This window comes from Micromys minutus, assembly GCF_963924665.1.
Source record: "Micromys minutus genome assembly, chromosome: 15".
Taxonomy (NCBI): Eukaryota; Metazoa; Chordata; class Mammalia; order Rodentia; family Muridae; genus Micromys; species Micromys minutus.
In genome coordinates this window covers 36113731-36134315 of record NC_137984.1, presented here as the reverse complement: position 1 = coordinate 36134315, position 20585 = coordinate 36113731, and the positions used below count along the sequence as shown (strand labels likewise).

The following is a 20585-nucleotide window of genomic DNA, read 5'->3' as shown; positions in this document are numbered from 1 at the left end:
TAAATTTTTTTAAATTAAAAAATCTATTCATTAATTACCCTGCTGCATGGCACCCTGTTCTTAATTTATTTTGCTATATAAAGATAAAAGAATGATGCCAATATTGTAATATATACTAGCATTGAGGACAACATATCCAAACAATTAATTTAACACACTGGACACTGTAGTTCTACCATTACTCTTTCTAAAAGCTATGGCATCACAGCTGAGTAAGAACTAAACTAGAATAAAACAGATTAGGGAAGTCAGACCAGAAAATATTTGCTTTTTCTTTTTAAACTTTATATAGATTCTATAATTAACCTGTAAAGTCATACTATCCTGAAACACATGTGTTTTATGACTTGATTTTTAAAGGAAAAAACCACATGCTTCTCTCACAGGGCTGGTTAGAAGGTTAAAGAGATAGTTCCTCTTCCTCACCTTCATTTGAAACAGAAGCCACTTTCTTTATATAACCACACTTCTTTTCTTTGAAAAAAAAAAATCACTGTATTTTCCCCATTTTTATGACTACTTCATTACTGAACAAGCAGTTCTTTACACTTGTCTCTCCTTCGTTAGACGCAGAATGTCTAGAGATCAAGAATCCTAAAGCCTCCCTCAGTATAACGGTATATAGTATAAAGTCAAGAAGTATGTGTTAAAGGACTAAAGACTGAAGACCTGCCTGGTATCATGTGTAAGTCCATAAAGCAACACAGTAATCTAGACTCTTAGTTACCGTATAGACAAATCAAGGAAGCAAAGTTATCCACTGATACAACTGTTTCTTGGACCAAAGGAATTTATTTCTGCATCAAGTCCCATTGTTCCCTGTGATGCTAAAAGCAGCACAGAAGGAAGACAGAAAAGGACTTATCCTTATGCTGTAAGATACTAAAGAATGATTCTATTTACCTGGTAAACTACATGGCCTACAATTATGGTAATTATAAAAATTATGGTAATTGTTACAAAGTGAAAGAATTACTTTTTTCATCAGAAGTAAAATACTCAAGCATTCTAATGTTTCTCCCTAGAATTCATTTTTCTTGAAGCAATGGCTAAAGAAATGGCTCAGCATTTAAGAGCATCGGCTACGGCTACAAAGGACCTGAGTTCTGCTCCCAGAACCCCATCAGTGGCTCCCAACTACCTGTAACTCCAGCCCTAGCGGACCCCATTTAACAAACACACAAAAAAAAAAAAAAAAAAAAATTTTAAATATAATTTTTAAAAGGATGAAAAAAATAAAAAAGCTTTCAAAGCTAATAAATTATACAAATATAAATTAGTGGTTTAAGCACAAAAATTGACCCCCATTCAAAATTAAAGCTCTAAATAATAAAATTTCTTATTTAGAAACAAATTATGACAAGAATTAAACCTTTTTGAAAGCATATTATGAAAATATGACTGTCAATGTCTAGTACATTGGGGTCCCAAGGGAAAAGCTACATTAACCAGGATACAGAGAGTATACTGCCAACTCAGCCAATGCACAATTTATTCAAAGTTTCAACTTCTTTTAAAGGCAAGGCAGAATAAAGATTTCCCAGTTTCTAGTTCTCACCATGTGCTGTTTCCCTAGCAATAGCTAATCTTGGTTCAAAGTGACTGAAACCTCCTTGCAGACTGAGGAATCTGTCAGCAGTCCAACTCTTAGATCTGTTGCTTCTTATAACTAAAACAAAGTTACTTTGTCATGAGAAAAGGATCAAGAAAGCCACTTCCCCAGACATGCGGCTTGCTTGGCAGAACAGCAGGATTCTCTGAAGAGAAAGTATTCTTACTCTTTGTCCCAGTATGCTGGTATTCTCAAATATCCTTCATTTATCTTGCAGCTAGCAGGCTAGGAGTAGTCTCCTCATGCCATTTCTCTACAAATGACAAACTGGAATCAACATGCCACAGTAGGGGCAAAGAGAACCCAGCATAGGAAAGGAAATGAAAACATACCATCAGAGATTTAGGAATACATCTAAGATTACAGACAGATTAAGATTACAGATCTTCAGAAGTTTAAGAGAATGAAATCCTTCAGGAAAATAGACTTCTTTCAATAAACTTTTTGAACATCAAATTTATTGAACCAACTATTTCAGCAGCTCATAAAAGCTACCTTCATTTAAGTATACTTTCCTTAGCTGAATATATTTTGAAATACTGTACAGAAGAGCTTCAGAAGTACATACAGAGGTTGCAAAGATGGCTCAGTGGGGTGTGGAGAGCCGTTTTGACACCTCTGAACAGTTGATGGCAGAGTATTATTAATATTATCCCAGGACATTTTGGGGCTAGCCAAGGCAGGAATCTGGCCTCTGTGCTACGCCCTGTAAGGGCTATTATCGAGCACATTTACATCTGTAGCTCTAGGCAGGTTCTAAAAATAAGAAAGTACATCCAAGACTGAAGTTTGGGTACGGCCTTTTAGAATGCAGCATAGGGAAGTACATTCATATTGATGCTCCAGGCAGTATCCTTAGAAAAGCAGCTTTGGGCAGGGTGGATTTTGGAATGTAGGCACAGCAGTATCCAGTTTTATCTCTGACCTTTTCACCTGACCTCCAAGATTGTTAACTCCTCGGTCCCAGTCTCTGAGCAGTTAACATTTTTGCATGTAATTACAACGGTTTAAAAAGAGAGGACAAATAAAAAAAGCTTTGGTCTCAAGTCTGGCCAAAGTCATAGTGCAACTTTAACTAACTTGTCTTTTTCTTTCAATCCTTGCTCTGGTTCCAGGTGGACCTCTAGGGAGTTCAAGCTGGTCTCGGACAGTGGGGTAAAGCCAAAGGTGTGCAAGCATGAGGACTCATAGCTGGATCCCCAAACCCCATGTACAGTTGGATGCAGTAGCACGTTTACAGCAGCAAGAGAAACTCAAGGGCCACCTAACCTTGTGTACTATGTGGCCAAAAGGAGATTCTATCTCAAGCAAGATAAATGAAAAGGACCAGACACCTGAAGTCATACTCTATGGTCATGTGTATACTCACACAAACACATCCTTATGCTATTCTTCAGCAGGCAATAGATGAGTTAACAGCCCTTACACACCCATTCTTGAGTTTTGCTATGTATCAATAGTGTCACCATTAACATCTGCACATCTCCTTATGTGTGTATGGACACAGTGCTGAGGAAAAAATCCTAGAAGATGTTATACTAGAAAAAGCTAACTTGAAAAGGTAGAAATAAAGTGGTTTTCCTTCATAGTTCACTAAGTTATGTAAGTTTTTAATAAATATATTTTATGACTAAATAAATTAAAGCTACATCTAATAAGCAGTGACAAATTATCAGCCTATAAATAGTCATAGACTCATCACAGATGGTCACTCTCACCTGCTTCATTACACAAGGCTTTCAAGTCTGCGCCAACATAACCATGAGCATTATTTGCCAATCTCAGAAGCTCAGCTTTAGTGAGCAAGTGCGGCACCCTTCGGAGTAGTTTCTGTAGAATATCAAGCCGGTCTTGAGCATTAGGAACACCAATCTCAATCTCTTTATCAAATCGCCCAGGTCTTCTGAGTGCAGCATCTAGTGCTTGAGGGCGATTTGTGGCCCCAAGGACTAATACCCGTCCTTCACTTCCTTCCTAAAAAAATAAAATAAAAATTACATATTGATTTTAAAAGAACAAAGAAATAAAAACTGATTCTGTGAAAAGGAATGGACAAAAGGGTCTACAGCATTAAAACTTAATCCTTATATTTCTACTAACCAATATGCAAACTCTTATTTGTAATAACCTCTACTGAACATTTATTAACATTTAGCCAGGCAGTGGTGGTGCATGCCTTTAATCCAAGTACTGAAGGCAGAAGAATGTAGATCTCTGAATTTGAGGCCAGCCTGGTCTATAGAGCAAGTTCCAGAACAGCCAGAGCTACACAAAGAAAATCTGTCTCCAAAAACCAAAAGAAAAATTAACTTTAGTACAGGTTTTACAAAGTTTAGTCTAAATGTTTTCTACTAGAGAAAGCTTTTCATTAGTTAAGTAGTTTTCCCGTACTTAAAAGTAAAGATCAAAACCTAAGTAGTATTCACAAAGAGCCAGGCCTGACATACACCAACTATTTTATTTCTAAAATGCTTAGTTACACTTATTTGCTGTTTGTTTGTGAGTGGAGTTATGTGCAAACAGTTGCCCAAGCCCCATTCTGTGGTGCATAAAGAGGCCAGAGGACAAAACTTGCAGAAGTAGGTACACTCCTTCAACCATGTACGTAGTTTTGGGGACAGAACTCAGGTTGTCAGGCCTGGTAGCAAGTCTTCACTAGCTGAGCATTTGCCAGTCCTGGTTTTTTATTGTGATGAAGTTTTCAGTTCCAGAAAAGTATGGTTTTATTACCAGTATCCCTGAATACACAACAATTTCTACTCTCTGAAAATGGGATTAAACACAAAATTATAAAAAACTATAATCACCCTGTTCAGCCACCTTCAGAGATTATCCAGAGGCATGTATAATTTTAGAGGTAAACATTAAAAGAATCTTGTGATTTTTTTCCATAAGAAAACAAAAACATCATCAATTATGAGCATACCATTAGAAAATACATGTACTATAAATTTATAAATTTAAAAGCACATATCCAGGACTCTTAAATGTTTTCAGATTAAAATATCAGTGTCATGTGACTAAATACCAGATTAAAATATCCAGTCCTGTTAAACATAAGAATACTATTTCACAGATTGCTTATCCCAGTGGCAGAGAAAAAGCCACTAACTATGTCTAGGATTCTCTTTTTTTTTTCTAATTTTTATTTATTTATTTATTATTTATATATTTATTTTGTAATTGAACAAATTTATTTTTAAAAACAAAGATAAATGTACAGATTTTAAGCATTTTTGCATAAGAGTATACAAATACATTTTTGTCAGTACTTGATTTTTTTAAAGGTTTGAGAGTGCGCATTAAAATCTTACTAGTTACAATGAGCATAAAGTACATGTAAAACAAGATGTAACCTGGAATTAGTCAAAGTTTTCTTGGTGTGTAAAGATTAAGCATAATAATTTTTCATTTTCTTTTTTTGGCCTTTGTTTTTTCTTGAACTTCATATAGTCTGTGAGTTGTTTCTGGGGTATTCTGAACTTTCTGGGGTTAGTATCGCATTATCAGTGACTGCATGTTATGTCTGTTCTTTTGTGACTGGGTTATCTCACTCAGGATGATATTCTCTAGATGCATCCATTTTCCTAAGAATTTCATAAAGTCATTGTTTCTGATAGCTGAATAGAATTCCATTGTGTAAATATACCACAATTTTTGTATCTATTCATCTACTGAAGGACATCTGGGTTCTTTCCAGCTCTATTATAAATAGGGTTGCTATGAACATTGTAGTGCATGTGTCTTTGTTGTATGTTGGAGCTTCTCTGGGGGGATATGCCCTGAAGTGGAATAACAGGGTATTCAGGTAGTACTATGTCCAATTTTCTGAGGAATCGCCAGACTGATTTCCAGAGTGGCTGTACCAGTTTACAACCCCACCAACAGTGGAGAAGTGTTCCTCTTTCTCAGCATCCTGGCTAGCATCTGCTGTCATCAGAATTTTTGATCTTGGTCATTCTGATTGGTATGAGGTGGAATCTCAGGGTTGTTCTGATTTGCATTTCCCTGATGGCTAATGATGTTGCTCACTTCCTTAGATGCTTCTCAGCCATTCGATATTCCTCAACTGGCAACTTTTTGTTTTGCTCTATACCCCATTTTTTTTACTAGGGCTGTTTGATTCTCTGGTGTCTAGCTTCTTGAGTTCTTTCTATACTTTGGATATTAGGCCTCTATCAGATGTGGGGTTGGTAAAGATCTTTTCCCAATCTGTTAGCTGTCATTTTGTTTTCTTGACAGTGTCCTTACCCTTACAGAAATTTTGCAATCTCATTAAGTCCCATTTGTCTGTATTTGAGCTTAGAACAGGAGCCATTGGTGTTCTGTTCAGAAAATTATTTCTTGCAGTCTACTCCTCTTGGGTGTATCTGCTTCCTTTTGTTCTAGAGCTTTCAACTGTGCTATCTATCAAGTTGTTAGTGTGTGCTCTCTCCAGTTTCTTTTTGGAAGCACTCAGAGCTATGAGTTTTCTTCTCAGTACTGCTTTTATTGCATCCCATAGGTTTGGATATGTATGTTTTTGTTTTCATTAAATTCTGGAAAATCCTTAATTTCTTTCTTTATTTCTTCTTTGACCATGCTATCGTTTAATAGAACATTGTTTAGTTTCCATGTGTATATGGGCTTTTTGTTGTCTTTGTTGTTATTAAAGACCAGCCTTAGACCATGGTGATCTGATAGGATGCACAGGAATAATTTAATCTTCTTATATCTATTGAGGCTTGTTTTGTGACCGATTATATGGTCAATTTTGAAGAAGGTGCCATGAGGTGCTGAGAAGATGTATTCTTTTGTTTTAGGATGAAATGTTCTATAGATATCTATTCCAATTGGTTCATAACCTCTGCTAGTTTTACTGTGTCCTTTTTCAGTTTCTGTTTTCATGATCTGTCCATTGGTGAGAGTGGGGTGTTGAGGTCTCCCACTATTATTGTGTGGGGTACAATGTATTTTTTGAGCTTTAGTAGGGTTTCTTTTATGATTATAGGTGCTCTTGTATTTAGAGCATATATGTTAAGGATTGAGAGTTCCTTCTGACAAATTTTCCCCGTAATGAGTAAAGTGTCCTTTAAAAATCTATTTATTCGATATTAGAATGGCCACTCCAGCTTGCTTCTTGGGGCCGTTTGCTTGGAAGGTTTTTTCCCAACCTTTTACTCTGAGATAGTGTCTGTCTTTGTCTCTGAGATGAGTTTCCTGTATGCAGAAAAATGCTGGGTTTTGTTTATGTATCCAGTCTGATAGCCTATATCTTTTTATTGGGGAACTGAGACCATTTATGTTAACAGATATTAAGGAATAGTGGTTGCTGTTTCCTGCTATTTTTGCTTTTGGAGGTAGAATTGTGACTGTGTGTCTTTCTTCTTTTGGTTTTCTTGCTTAGGTATTTTCTTGTTTTACTAGGATGTAGGTTCCTTCTTTGTATTGGGTTTTCCACCTATAATTCATTGTAGAGCTGGGTTTGTGGTCAGATATTGTGCAAATTTAGTTTTGTTGGAATATCTTGGTCTCTCCATCTATGGTGATTGAGAGTTTTGCTGGTTACAGCAGCTTGGGCTGACACTTGTGTTCTCTTAGGGTCTGCATGATGTCTGTCCAGGGTCTTCTAGCTTTCATAGTCTCTGTTGAGAAACCAGATGTGATTCTGATTGGTCTGCCTTTATATGTTACATGACCTTTTTCCCTTACTGCTTTTAGTATTCTTTCTTTGCTTTGGGCACTTGGCGTTTTGACTATTATGTGTCGGGAGGAATTTCTTTTCTGGTCCCCTCCATTTGGAGTTCTGCAGGCTTCTTTTATGCTCATGGCCATCTCATTATTAAGGGTAGGGAAGTTTTCTTCTACGATTTTGTTGAAGATATTTACTGTGCCTCTTCATTGATAATCTTTGCCTTCTTCTATTCCTGTTATCCTTAGGTTTGGTCTTCTCATTGTGTCCTGGATCTCCTGGACATTTTGGGTTAGGAGCTTTTTGGATTTTGCTCGTCTTTGACTATTTTGTCGAGATTCTCTCTTCCATCTCTTGTAGTCTGTTGGAGTTGCTCACATGTGTGACCCCTGATTTCTTTTTTAGGTTTTCTATCTCCAGAGTTGTCTCCTTTAGTGTTTTATTGTTTCCATTTCCATTTTAAATTCCTTCTTCCATTCCTTCATCTCTTTAGTTCTGTTTTCCTCTAGTTCTTTGATTTCTTTGAGTGTTTTTCTTGTTTCCTCTTTAAAAGTTTCTATTTCTTTATGCTTTTCCTTCTGTTCTTGTTTAAGGATCTATATCATCATCTTGAGGTATGATTTCAGGTCTGAGTCTTCTTTTTCTAGAGTGTTTGGCATTCCGCTGTTTGCTGTGATGGGAGAGCTGGGGTCTGGTGTTGCCAGGTTGTCTTGGTTTCCCTGGGGTACGTTCTTTCGCTTTCCTCTTGCCATCTTGTTGTCTGTGATTATACGTGGTCTTGTTGTCAGTGATTGGTTCTCATCTCTCCCGTGTACCAGGCCTGTCTGTGTCCCTGGATCTCTGCTGTTCTTTGTGGCAGATGGCCTGAACGCCTGTTTTGCATGCATGGGCCCTCTGATTGGAAACCAAGTCCCTAAGGCAGAGTTCCTGCTCCCCTGAACCAATTGGGGGAGGGGCGCTTTCCGAGCGCTCAGCACAGACCTCTCTGCTCCCCAGCTACTCCCTGTGCAGTCTCACCAGGGCTGTGTCCCTGGATCTCTGCTGTTCCTGGTGGCAGATGACCTGAGTGCCTGTTCTGCAGGGTGGAAACAGTCTAAGATTCTCCAACACTGATTCTAACTCATCTTTCTTACCAATGACCTTAGAACGAACTATAGTGCAGCTCTATGTATCATGGTCACCTAGAATCAGAGATCTGGCCTGCTTAAAGAAGCATCTACTGAATGAATACCACAACTTCACATTATTTTCACATATTCACTTCCCATCAATGGAAAATAAAACTAAACACTCCTTTTGCTTTTTAATGTATAAAAGGAAGGTGTAGAACTATATGCTTTCTAAAATTTCTCTTACTGTTAACATACTGTGAGTCATTTTCAGTCCAATCTAAGAAGTACATTTTTCTGATTAACAAATGGAAAAAGTCTGAGAGAATTTTTCTTCACTCCTGTTCTATATCAGTCCTTTTCATAATTAACAAATGGTATTTGTACTAATAACAAATCAAACACTGGCTATGACAGCACATATCTACAACCTCAATGTGTAGGAGGCTGAGAGAGAACTACACTGTCTGAACACCCTGGATTATACAGAAAGACCTCTCTCAAGGTGAAAAGGGGGCGAAAGACCCATGAACTTCTTAAAATTCAGCTTATTGAGACAATCTCACATAGGCAAGGCTGGCCTCATACTCACTATGTAGTTGGCCTTGAAATGATCCACCTTCCTCAGCCTCCTAAGGAACTAAAAGCATATACCAGGATACCCAGGGAGACTCATGACATTTCTTAATAAATTCACCTATTGACACATGCCTCAGGTTTAAAATTACTACCATGTGTAATATACACACATAAATATGTTATGGTACGTTATTTTTACATAATAAGAAACATGCCAGACTATTAATAACTATCTCAGTTATTAAGCAGTTTGCTGAAACAAATTACTCTGAGCGTTAACCTACCTTCTTGCTTGATGATGTTCCATCATCCTGGAATACTAGAAACATTTGGGAGGTTTTGTTATTCTATAGTCTAAATGCTAGTGCTGTACTTACTGAGCCAATACCATCCATCAATGTTAAGAGTGAAGCTACAACTCTCTTTTCAACTTCACTCTGAGCTCCTTCTCTTTTAGGGCAAAGTGCATCCAGTTCATCAATAAAAATAATCGATGGATGCCTAAAACATCAAATAAATTATGTAACATTTAATTTTAGTGTAAAATTTTTAATTAAAATAACATTAAAATTCAATTTTATTTATCAATATTAAAAACAAAAACACTAAAATACTAAATCAAAAATATCAGAGTAATTCTAAGTATGTTATCAACCTCACATTCTAGCATATCTGCCTTCATAAAATGCCTTTTTGTGACCTGGGGAAGCAGAAGAGTCAGTAAAATAAACTATTTCAAAGGAAAATGTTTCAAAGATTCACAGAAGTAGTGTCAAGATACTTCAAAGGTGGATAAATAGACAAGAGCTCCACAGCTCCAGCTACCAGTCCCCCAGCAGGGGCCGGAAAACCAGATAAACCACTTTAACCTCCACACTCAAAGGAGGATTGGTGAAAAGACACAGGCAACAGCCCTACATTCAGAACAAGGCCAGAGCTCTCATAAGCCTCAAAGCCATTTGTGGTTTTCAGTGATAGCGATTCTCTGGCAGATGGGTGAGCAAAGGGAAATTCCATTTTATGTATTACACTATGGGCAAAGGCTGGGTAAAATCTCAAGGATAAAACATATTATGTGAAATGGACCTCAAGTGAGACAAAGCCTTAAGAGGCAGCTGTGGAGAGCCTGAGGCCAAAATGCTGACAAGCTCAAGAAGCTCTGCTCTGTCAATGAAGTGTACAGAAAAATGTAGGCCTACTCAGAGTAGAACTCATGAACTTAAAGAGAACCTCTGGCATGTGATACCATAGCCCTGAGCCTAAGTAAATCAATTTATGGCATATAATGTAGACATCCTTTGGTCAGCATAATATACACTGAAGGAAAACTGAAAACATTTCCTCTAAAATCAGGAACAACACAAGTGTACTTAACCTTACCACCCCATTTCAATACGCAGTCAGAGGCATAAGAAAAATAAGAGGAGCAGCTGGGGCTGTAACTCAGTGGTAGTTTGTATTGATGTACTGAGGATTGATCCTCAGGATTATCAAAAAGGAAAGAAACAGTGAAAAAAAAAAAAAACAAAGAGGAGCAAACAGAAAGAAAAAAGTTCCAAGTATCCCATGGAGGGTCACAACAGTCTGTATTTAATTCTAGTTCTAGGGGAGCTGATGTCCTTTTCTAGCTTCCATAGGCAATCCATGCATGTGGTGTGCAGACATTTATCTCCAGGCAAAACACCCACATACATAAAAATAAATAACAATAACAACAACAAAAAAGTAACAAAAAACCCCAGCATAGTACTGACACAACATGCACACAGACTAATGGAATGCAATAGACAAACTAGCAACAGCCTTGTAATTTTTAACAAAGGTATCTAAAACAGTCATGGCAGAAAAAGGGTAGAAACGATACTGAAAAAAGTAAATATCCAAATGTAGAATGGAGGCAGATCCGTATTTCTCACTATACCAAAACATATGCAAGGGTTTCTAGAATTTCCTATAATACCAGAACACTGAAACTACTAAAAAGAAATCATGGACAAAACACTTCTAAGATGCAGTCTAGGCAAAGACTCATTGACAACGACTCCAACAGTGCAGAAAATGATCCCAGGATCTGACAACTTTGTGTCATTTAGTAATTCCTTATCAAGCATTAGACACAAACAGATGAGATAATTATTTCTTTATATCTCCCATTAGTCTCTATGACCACTACTACTATTTACTTAGATGGAGTTTCCCTGATTCCAAAGCATCGAATATTAACAATACCGTAGAGTGGCTTCAGCAAATATCTGGCGTAATCTTGCTTCAGTCTCACCATAGAATCTGTAACAACAACAACAACAAAAAAGTTCATGAGCACTTATTGTTTATAAAACTTTTTCTATAAAAGATAGTCTGAATTTACAAGCATATCTAAAATACTTAAAATTACTTTCAAAACTTATTTTCAAATATTGTTTGTATTATAAAAGTAAATTAAGAAGGACATGTATAATAACAAAAACATTTAAAGTATGAGGTCTGGATAAGCTACATGGGTAAAACCATGTCTCAGGAAAAAAAAGGACAAATTTAAAATATTCCAAAACAATTTAACTCATAAAAAATCTTGGTGGAATACAGCACAACTATTTTAAGGAGCCATATCTCAGATATGCAAACTTAGTAATGTTAACTTTACTTACTAAGTCATATACCTACTTGCTTATAATTTCAGGACCATTAATTACAGAAACATAAGCTCCAACTTCATTAGCAACAGCCCTAGCAATCATTGTCTTTCCGGTACCCGGAGGACCATAGAGTAATAACCCTCTAGGTGCTGGAATTCCTAAAAGAAAAAAACAAACAATGTATTCAATATGATTATTAATGTTCTTGCTAAACTGCCATACAACTTCCAGTGTAGGTTATAAATAGGAATTTACCTTGTACCACACTACAAGAATCATATATTTCCCCTACTTCCCAAAATATTGTACTATCTATCCCAAATTCTGAGCCCCATTAATAACTTTTCTTTTCTCAACAGATCACAAACCAAGGGAATCATGTACAATGGGTTTTGTTTCTTTAAAAAGAGCCCTTGTCTTGCCTCATCCCATGTAGCACAATTTAATAATTAGAACACAATTACTTCCAACTTATACTCTTAAGAAATACAAATATTGCTAGCAAATATATAAATCCTTGAGTTTCATTTCATTATCATATATTCAGTCTTTTCACTATCATCTCCCAAAGCAATTAACACTGGACTCAGGAAATATGGACAGGAGGGTGAGAAATTATTAAAAAGTAAAACTAACCAACTGCTTTCTACTGAAGGTAACTTACCATAACTCTTGAAAAGTTCAGGTTGCTTGAGAGGCAATTCAATTATTTCTCTTATTGCTTTCAGCTGACTGTTTAAGCCTCCAATCATGTCATAAGTTACTTTGAACTGACTGTCTTGTTCTTTTGAATTTGTACAAATTTTTCGAAGATTGATTCTTGTTGTTGAAGAAATAAAATAAAAAGTATCAGTATTGCTCTTTGCCCCTGCACTAGTAGATGTTAGTAGTTTCTCTTCACTGATAGGTTGTGTATTTCCTTCTTTGGATGAATCAAAACTACACTTAAGACCTGTGATTTCCTCTAGTCCAAGTCCACTTCCATCCCTAGGGCTCTGTGTAACATCCAACAAAACCTCGCCAGCTTTAGTTGCAGTTCTGTCATCAGTGGATTTACAGGGAGTACTCTGTGATGCTGGGCTCTGAGGGTCTTTCAGATCTAACTGGCTTAGCTGGAATGACACATCCACATCACTGCTTTCCATGCTAGAATGTTCAGAAGCCATTCCCTGAGCATCAGTGCCAGAGGCACTCTGAGGCTTTCCCAATGTTGTGCCATCTGTCCCTTTTACTTGCAGCACTTGTAACTTGCAGAGTCGTCCATAGAATGTACAGTATAGAAAGTTGCCTGGTAAAACGATCTTGCCATCTAAAAAACAATTGATTAAATATACATTAGCATAATTTTTCCCAGATAACACTTTTAATAGCAACATATTTGCTATTAACATAACTAGAACACTATAAAAGTAACTGTCATAAAAATAGAAGAAACATATTCCCCTAATACAATATCAGCTGTATAAAAAGCTGTATCAGATCATTCTTTTAAATCTTCTGTCAGTAGATCCAAAATTCTATAAACCATAGCAACAAAAGACCATGTTTACCAAAAAAACCAAACTTAAATGACAAACTCAAATCAACACTGCAATTTTTCTCAATGGAAAATGTGCAAGCACAAAGGTTAAAATGTCTCAGTTCAGGTACTCAGATGGTATACATACATACATGCAGACAAACTTTATTACACATTCAATCAAAATATTAAAAGAAAAAAATGCCTCAGTTCTAAGCCTGAGGAGATGACTCAAAAAGTCAAGTGCTTGCTGAACAAACACAAGGACCTGAGCATAGATCCCTGGCAACCATATAAAAACCCAGGTATACTGATGCATTCCTGTAATCTCAGCAGAGACAGGAGCATGCTTGGGCTTGTTTGCTGGTCAACTTGTCTAGCTTACTCCATGAATTTCAGGTTCAGTCAAAGAACCTATCTGATAAATCAAAGTGGAGGCTAAAGTACCCAATGCCAGCTTCTGGCCTACATGCATACTCAAACACAAACATGGATGCACACACAAGCATGTATTTGTGTAAAGAAAAGAGGAACCCTGAGTGACTAAAGTCAATATGTATTGCTGACGTGGGCACAGCTATGACAAGAACTCCAAAGCCTCAAACCCACTGTACATTAGGAAAGCTATTGCCCATATGGAGCAGGCTCACAAGGACTGCAGAGCTCTGCTGGGGGTGGGGGTGGGGGTCTGAGTGCAAGTATATATAAAAACTAGCAGCTGCAGCTCCACAGCTGCAGCTTCCTCTTCCTCCCAGATGTTTACAACCTAAGACTATCAACCTACAGACTCATCCTACTCAGATTAGCTAACTCCTCCCTCTTTGCTAATAAACATGCTGAGGGTCCTGTCTGCTGGCAGTAGTGCATGCCACTTCATCAGAGTGACCATACATGCATCTGAATCCAGCTTCTCTGTCCATGTCTGTGCTTGCCTTTTCTTCCTTGCCCCAACCTTAGATAGAGAACTCATCATTGGGACACAGTACATGCACATCCACAAACATTGAGGGGGAGAGTCTCTCTCTCTCTCTCTCTCTCTCTCTCTCTCTCTCACACACACACACACACACACACACACACACAACTTTAATTCTAACAAGAATATCCACTTAGCTATTTTAAAAATGCATATGTTCATTCATAAGCACTTGCTGCTGCTCATTTACTTCTTAACTGAAACAATTTAAAATACTAGTCTCACCTAGTTTTCTCAAAATACAACCAGTCAGTTCTTCCTCATTAATTTCCTTATCTTTGTCACTACAGAGAGGAAAGAAAAACAAACAGAAATCAGCATTAGGTACCCTAAAAACTAAACCAAGGAAAAAGTGCCATGCATAATTATATTATAGACCAGAAGAACAATTTGCTTAAATCAGAAAACAAATGGTTTACACAATTTTGGCATTAATGTACACTTTTCAGATACATATTACTTGTAGGAAAATATCTTCCGTTTGATGCTATAAGAACTAAGGCCAGTGATCTTCATCACATAGGGTATTATCCATTAGAAGACCATGAAACCATAAAGACTAATGCCATATGAAATTTTAGTATGCACTGCAGAGAAATAGTAAATACTGTTTTGTAAAACATTTTCTCATACAAATAGACTTCATGTACAGGTAAATACATACACATGTATATGTATAGATATCCACCTATTTAGGTACACACATAAACACACATACTGTACTTGTTATAATAAGAAAAATATTTCTGTGTGATGTCAAACACAGTTTAAACAGTTGCCTAAACTATCACTTCCCCAGCTACTTTCATTCCCTTTTACACATTAGCTCTCCAGAAAAAAATCAAATCCTGTACAGTACCTCACCTGAAGAGGTACAAACAGGGGTGGGAGTAGAGGTGGGGGAGTACTGACTGCAATGGAAATTGATTCTGAGAGACTTGCCTAAGGAAAAAAATAGGGCTCATATATTCAACTGGAGAGTTATGTGTAGGTAGTACAGGAAGTGGGAACATCTAATCTCACTGCTCTTATTTTTAAAAGCTTGCTCAAGCAAATTCCTCACCATGTCTGATACTCCTGATCTCTACAGCAACACAAGCACAATCTTACCTGAGCTAGTATCTCCAAGTATTCAAGATTACTGTCATTTTTAGAGATATGTAAGATGTACAAATTCCTCACTGGGAATGGTGAGGCTCTTGAAGCCTCAAAGCCCACCCTCATGACATACTTCCTCTGACAAGGCCACACCTCCTAATCCTTCCCACAGTTCTACCAACTGAGGACCAAGCATTCAAATATATTCTTATTCAAATTACTATACGAGTGTAAGCATCTGATATATAAAACTAATTCTCAACATTATATTCTTTATTTTTACTCTCTGCTTTACAATGTTTATTAAATGGTTATTTGCTTATTTATTTATTTATTTATTTATTTATTGGAAGCAGAAAACAGTTTCTTGTCCTTCAAAGTAGGCAGAGGGATAATGCCAAAACACAAGCTCAACATATATAAAAAAAGAAAACCAATTTTAACTCAAGACAACTAGAAAATATTTTTGGACTCTTTACATAAACATTCCCTAAATTATCACTAAGCTAGTATTATCAAAAGGTACCTTTATTAAAGTAAGTTTGAGTCAGACTTTCATCAGCAATCAACCTAAATCAAAATCTATTAACTATGTGCAAAAGGATACGTGAGACCCTTTATTTACCCTTCAGTAGGAGCTATTTAAAACTCTTGGTAGTAACAGCTTTTTGATTTTACTAGGTTAGATGTTTTTGCTTAAGCTATCATAATTAACAATTGTTTCTTGAGCTGCTTGCAGTGATACATACCTAAAGTACTCAAAGAGATGAGGAAGGAGTAAACCAGCAGGGCTATAAAGTAAAACTCCCTCAAAAACATGACTAAGTAAAAACTACTCGAGAGATGGCTCAGTGTAAGACTGTAGAATGTTCAGCCATACATGGAACACATATACCACATCCTCTCCTAACAAGACTCAGAGATAATTGTGAAAGGGGCAAAAAGAATGTAAGAGCCAGAGTGGATAAAAAGAAACTGTGTCTTCTGGACATAGCAGAAGAGTTGCACATGTTAACTATAGGACCTACTGTGATAGCACGCACAAGACCTGCACAGAACCAAGTCACATCAAATCCCAGCAGAGAGAAAAATTTGGGCACAAAATCCCACCCCTAGACCTGGAGCTACATAGGAGAACAGCTGCTACCTGTTAGGAAGATTCGGTTTTCTATAAAAAGGTAAAGGCTGGTTAGTCATTCATGAACATGTGGGCATCACAAATTAAGCCTTGACAGTCTTACAAAATAAAAAATAAAAGTTTGAAGGCCAGAGAACATGGCTAAGACACACTGTACTCAATTCCCAAAAGAATTAACAACAACAAAAAACTGATTAAGTTATCAAACTGATAAAATGTTGATACCAAAAAGGAAAGATAATCTGTACTAGTTTTTCAACTGAAGGTACTACTCTAAATTAATTTTTCTGGGTAATGTGAAATACAAATAGTGAATATGAAGATATCCATACTATTCTTCTGTTAGCCATTAATTCTTATTTCAACATTTTATTAAGCCTTCAACAACAGACTGTAACTCAATGAAGACTTAGTTTTTTTATCTTGCTAAAATATTTGTATAGGGTTACTTCTCATTAGGAAACTAATTTTTATACACTTAATTATAAAGTATTTGACATGTTCATATTGAAATGTTTCAGTGGTAAAGAAGAAAAGAACATTCACAATATGCTGCTATTCTTGTGATAACTCTAAGTGCCCTGCAAGTTAAGATGAAACACTGCTGTATATTCATCAGTTATAATCCCTTCCATTTAAAATATTAGGGCTACTAAACTACTTAAATAAATGTACCACTATGCCCAGTTGTTTTTTCTAAACATATAAAATTAATTCTTAAAAGTTTTATTTAGCCTACTATATATAAGGTATTATTTTTAATACATAATTTTTAAAAGTTACTGAGAAGGTATTTGACGCCCCTCCACCCCTTTTTCTAGGTCATTTAATTGTTTTAGACAAGGTCTTAACCATGTAGTCCATGCTGGCTTTGAACTATGATCCATCTGATGCTGCCTGTAGAAATACTAGGAAATTTCTTCTTTGTGTTTGAGATGGATACCAGGGCTTTGCATATACAATTAATCCCATTAATAGCTACATTTTGGGTACTTAGATAGTCACATATGTTAGTGATCTATCTATCTATCTATGTTAGTGGAGGCAGATGTAGGCAGATCTCTGAGTTTCAAGGCCAGCCTGGTCTATAAAGCAAGTTCCAGGATAGCCAAGACTACACAGAAAAAAACCTGTCTTAAAAAAAAAAGAAAGAAAAGAAAATTGAATGTTTGTACCTCTCATTATATTTCTTTAAAAAAAAGAATATTTTATGTGTATGAGTGCTTTGCTAGCATGTCATGTCTGTGCACGACCTTTGTGGCTTAAAAAAAAAAAGATCACTGGATTCAATGGAACTAAAGTTATGGATGACTGTGATCCATCATTTGGGAGTTGGGAACTAAACCTGGGTCTCTGCAAGAACAAGGACTCTTAACTACTAAGCCATTTTTCCAGCTCCATCTCAGTACAGTTTTGAGGTAGACAGTCACCAAAGAAAGGGACAAACCTCAGTGCCAAGTCCATTTCCTGAGCCTGAAGCACAGCACCCAAAAGAGGCTGGACCCGGATGGTCTCGCCAGCTCTTACTCCCACATTCTTCTGTGCCATTTCACTCAGGCCGACCTTGCCTCCAGGAAATCCTGCAACTGGCCAGGCTGTATAAACCTATCCAGAAAAAGAAAACAGCAATATTAGTTAACCAGTTTATATAATGCCAACAACTTAATGTATTAACTGTGCTAAACATCTAATCATTCCATTATTTCCAAACAGTATCTGACACAAACTATTATGGGATAAATTACAGTTCAAAAAAAGACCATAAAATTAAATCCTATGTAAGTTCACCAATTTGTAATGAACTATTACACCCAATCAACACCACAAATACAATTAAAAACTGTTGATTTCAAATGTTTCCAAAGTAAAAGGATAAGGACTTTTACCTCCTGCTTTCCATCCAAACTGGTAAGGAGCACCGGTCGACCTATACATATGTTGGCAGACTTCATAGTGTTAAGTCCAAGATGAACAAGGGAATTCTGGAATGTCTTAGGAACTTTGCCATCTACTATTTAAAAAAAAAAAAAAAAAAAGAGGGAGAGGGAGAATTTATTTTATACAATTTTATAACTGAAATTTAGGCATTTTAAAGAGTAAATGAAAATCCAATGTCCATATAACTGCATCAATGAACTTATATCCCAAAGAAACTTTTCTTTTAAACTAAGGTGAAGGCAGACCTCTTTGAATGTTTGCTGGCAATGTATGACTACAACCTACAAAGTTTAAAGTGAAGAAAAAAATCTCTTGGTTCACTAAGAACTTATTTGTCGCTGGGTGGTGGTGTCACCTGCCTTAATTCCAGCTCTCGGGAGGCAGAGGCAGACAGATCTCTGAGTTCAAAGCCAGTCTGTTCAACAGTGTGAGATCCAAGACAGTCAACGAACGCGCTACCCAGAGAAACACTGCATCAAAAAAACAAAACAAAACAAACAATCCCCCACACACAAAACAACAACCAAAACCCAAAACATACTTGTGGCTGGGGTATTAACTCAGAGGTACTGCACCTACCTAGCATAGCCAAGGTCTTATGTTCTATCCTCAGCACTATAAAAAACAAACAGCAACAAAACTAACTATACTTCCTACAGTCTCCATGCTTTCTGCAGTAAGATTCTGAGTCAGCTACTAGGTTTCAAAGACTCCCACTAAAAACTGGTATATCCATTTGGCTCTCGAGGCTTGAGGCTTGCTTCCCCCTCAAAATTTTCCCTAAAAACCTCCGTATCTCCCTGTTAGTGAAGATCATGTACAAATTTATATAAAAGTCCTGTTCCCCAATATATTATACAGTTCTCTGTTTATAGGATCCAAATCAACTCAAGCTCTCCACAGAATTCTACTGGTCTTTATTCCTCCAAGACTCTCTACATTTAGTGTCTGTATGCATGTATGTGTCAGTAAGAGGTCAATTTAAGGAGTCCATTCTTTCCTTATTCTATGCAGGTTCCAGGAATGTTGTCACTCATAGTTGTCATTCATAGCAGCAGTCTAGAGCAGGTCACATTACATTCAAAAGGAAGCAATGAATACACACATGAACTTACTGTCCTCTGCTCTGACTGCCAATGTGATGTGATTAGTTCTCTCAGTGCTGCTGCCATAGTTCTTTTGATGACGAACCATAGCCTGGAATTACCAGCCATAATAAATCTATTCTCCCTTAAGCTATTTCTTCAGGAATTTTATTACAGCAATGGAAAGAAAACTAGGGTAGTCTCCCTGTGCATTACAGATATGTACCACCATACTATAGCTCTGTGCTTAGTGTGCTGAGACAGGGTCTCTTATTCAATCAGAAAGAAGTTTGATAGCTTTTGGCTAGCCAGTGAGCTCCCAGGATTCACCTACCTCTAGCCCCAATTATTTAGTTATAAGACATACTTGGTTTTACATGGATGCTGGGGATTCAAATGCAGATAGATCCTCATGCTTGCAAAGCAAGTAGCTCCCCAGTCCCCACACCCAGCTTTTTACATGGATGATATATGAACTCTGGTCTTTATATCTATGCCACAAAAATCTTTACCCACGAAATCATTTCACCAGCCCATAAAGTCAATTTCAAACAACCATGCACCCTTGCTCTATCATCTCATAGAGTTTATAATCTAGCAGGATGAATTATAGAGTTCAGAATAACTGTATAGTTACAAACTATAATTATACAATAACATAATACAGAGAGACCTAGCAAGGCCCATTATGTGTGATCTGACCTAATCTGGAAGAATCAGAAACTGCTATTCAAAGAAAGTGCTGCTAACATTCAGGTTTGGAGAAAGATGAAGAAATACTAAATAGGAAGAGAATGTGTATTTCTCAACAAAAAAAAAAAGCATGCAGAAATGCTGTGGATAGACAGGAGCATGATGCGTCCTTCAAAGACTAAGAGAGTTGCTAAGGAAGGCTAAAATCATCTATGGCAGTGTACTGCATCAAGATGCTGGTCATAACCCTGACAGCAATGGAAGACCATAGGGATTAATAATAGAACCGTGACAAGATTTTTATTTTGAAAGAATAATCTGAGTATACAGTAGAAAAAGTGTAACAGAACATAAGGGAAATAACAGAGGCCACTGTAGTAGTTCAGGTGCAAGATGATGTTGTTTGGGTCCTTGAGAAGCAGCAGGAATGCTGTGGAAAGGAATACAGACTAACCGCCTGACAAACGACATAGCAATGGAGCAGGCACAGATGTGAGAAGGTAGTATGCCTGACCCCTAGGTTTCTGAATT

The 20585-nt window shown here is 36.9% G+C and overlaps 1 protein-coding gene across 2 annotated transcripts in view; it reads right to left on the bottom strand.

The window, feature by feature from the left end:
• Positions 1-20585, bottom strand: part of AFG2A (AFG2 AAA ATPase homolog A) — a gene marked incomplete at its 5' end in the record, with an annotated part of 172123 nt that overhangs the window by 149652 nt on the left and 1886 nt on the right. For both annotated transcript variants that reach the window (XM_080929327.1, XM_080929328.1), the window contains 8 exons: positions 3331-3586; positions 9349-9472; positions 11201-11257; positions 11636-11765; positions 12272-12916; positions 14328-14386; positions 17786-17943; positions 18225-18346. In XM_080929327.1, the coding sequence (XP_080785453.1) occupies positions 3331-3586; positions 9349-9472; positions 11201-11257; positions 11636-11765; positions 12272-12916; positions 14328-14386; positions 17786-17943; positions 18225-18346 (1551 nt within the window). The remainder of the gene's footprint in view (positions 1-3330; positions 3587-9348; positions 9473-11200; positions 11258-11635; positions 11766-12271; positions 12917-14327; positions 14387-17785; positions 17944-18224; positions 18347-20585) is intronic.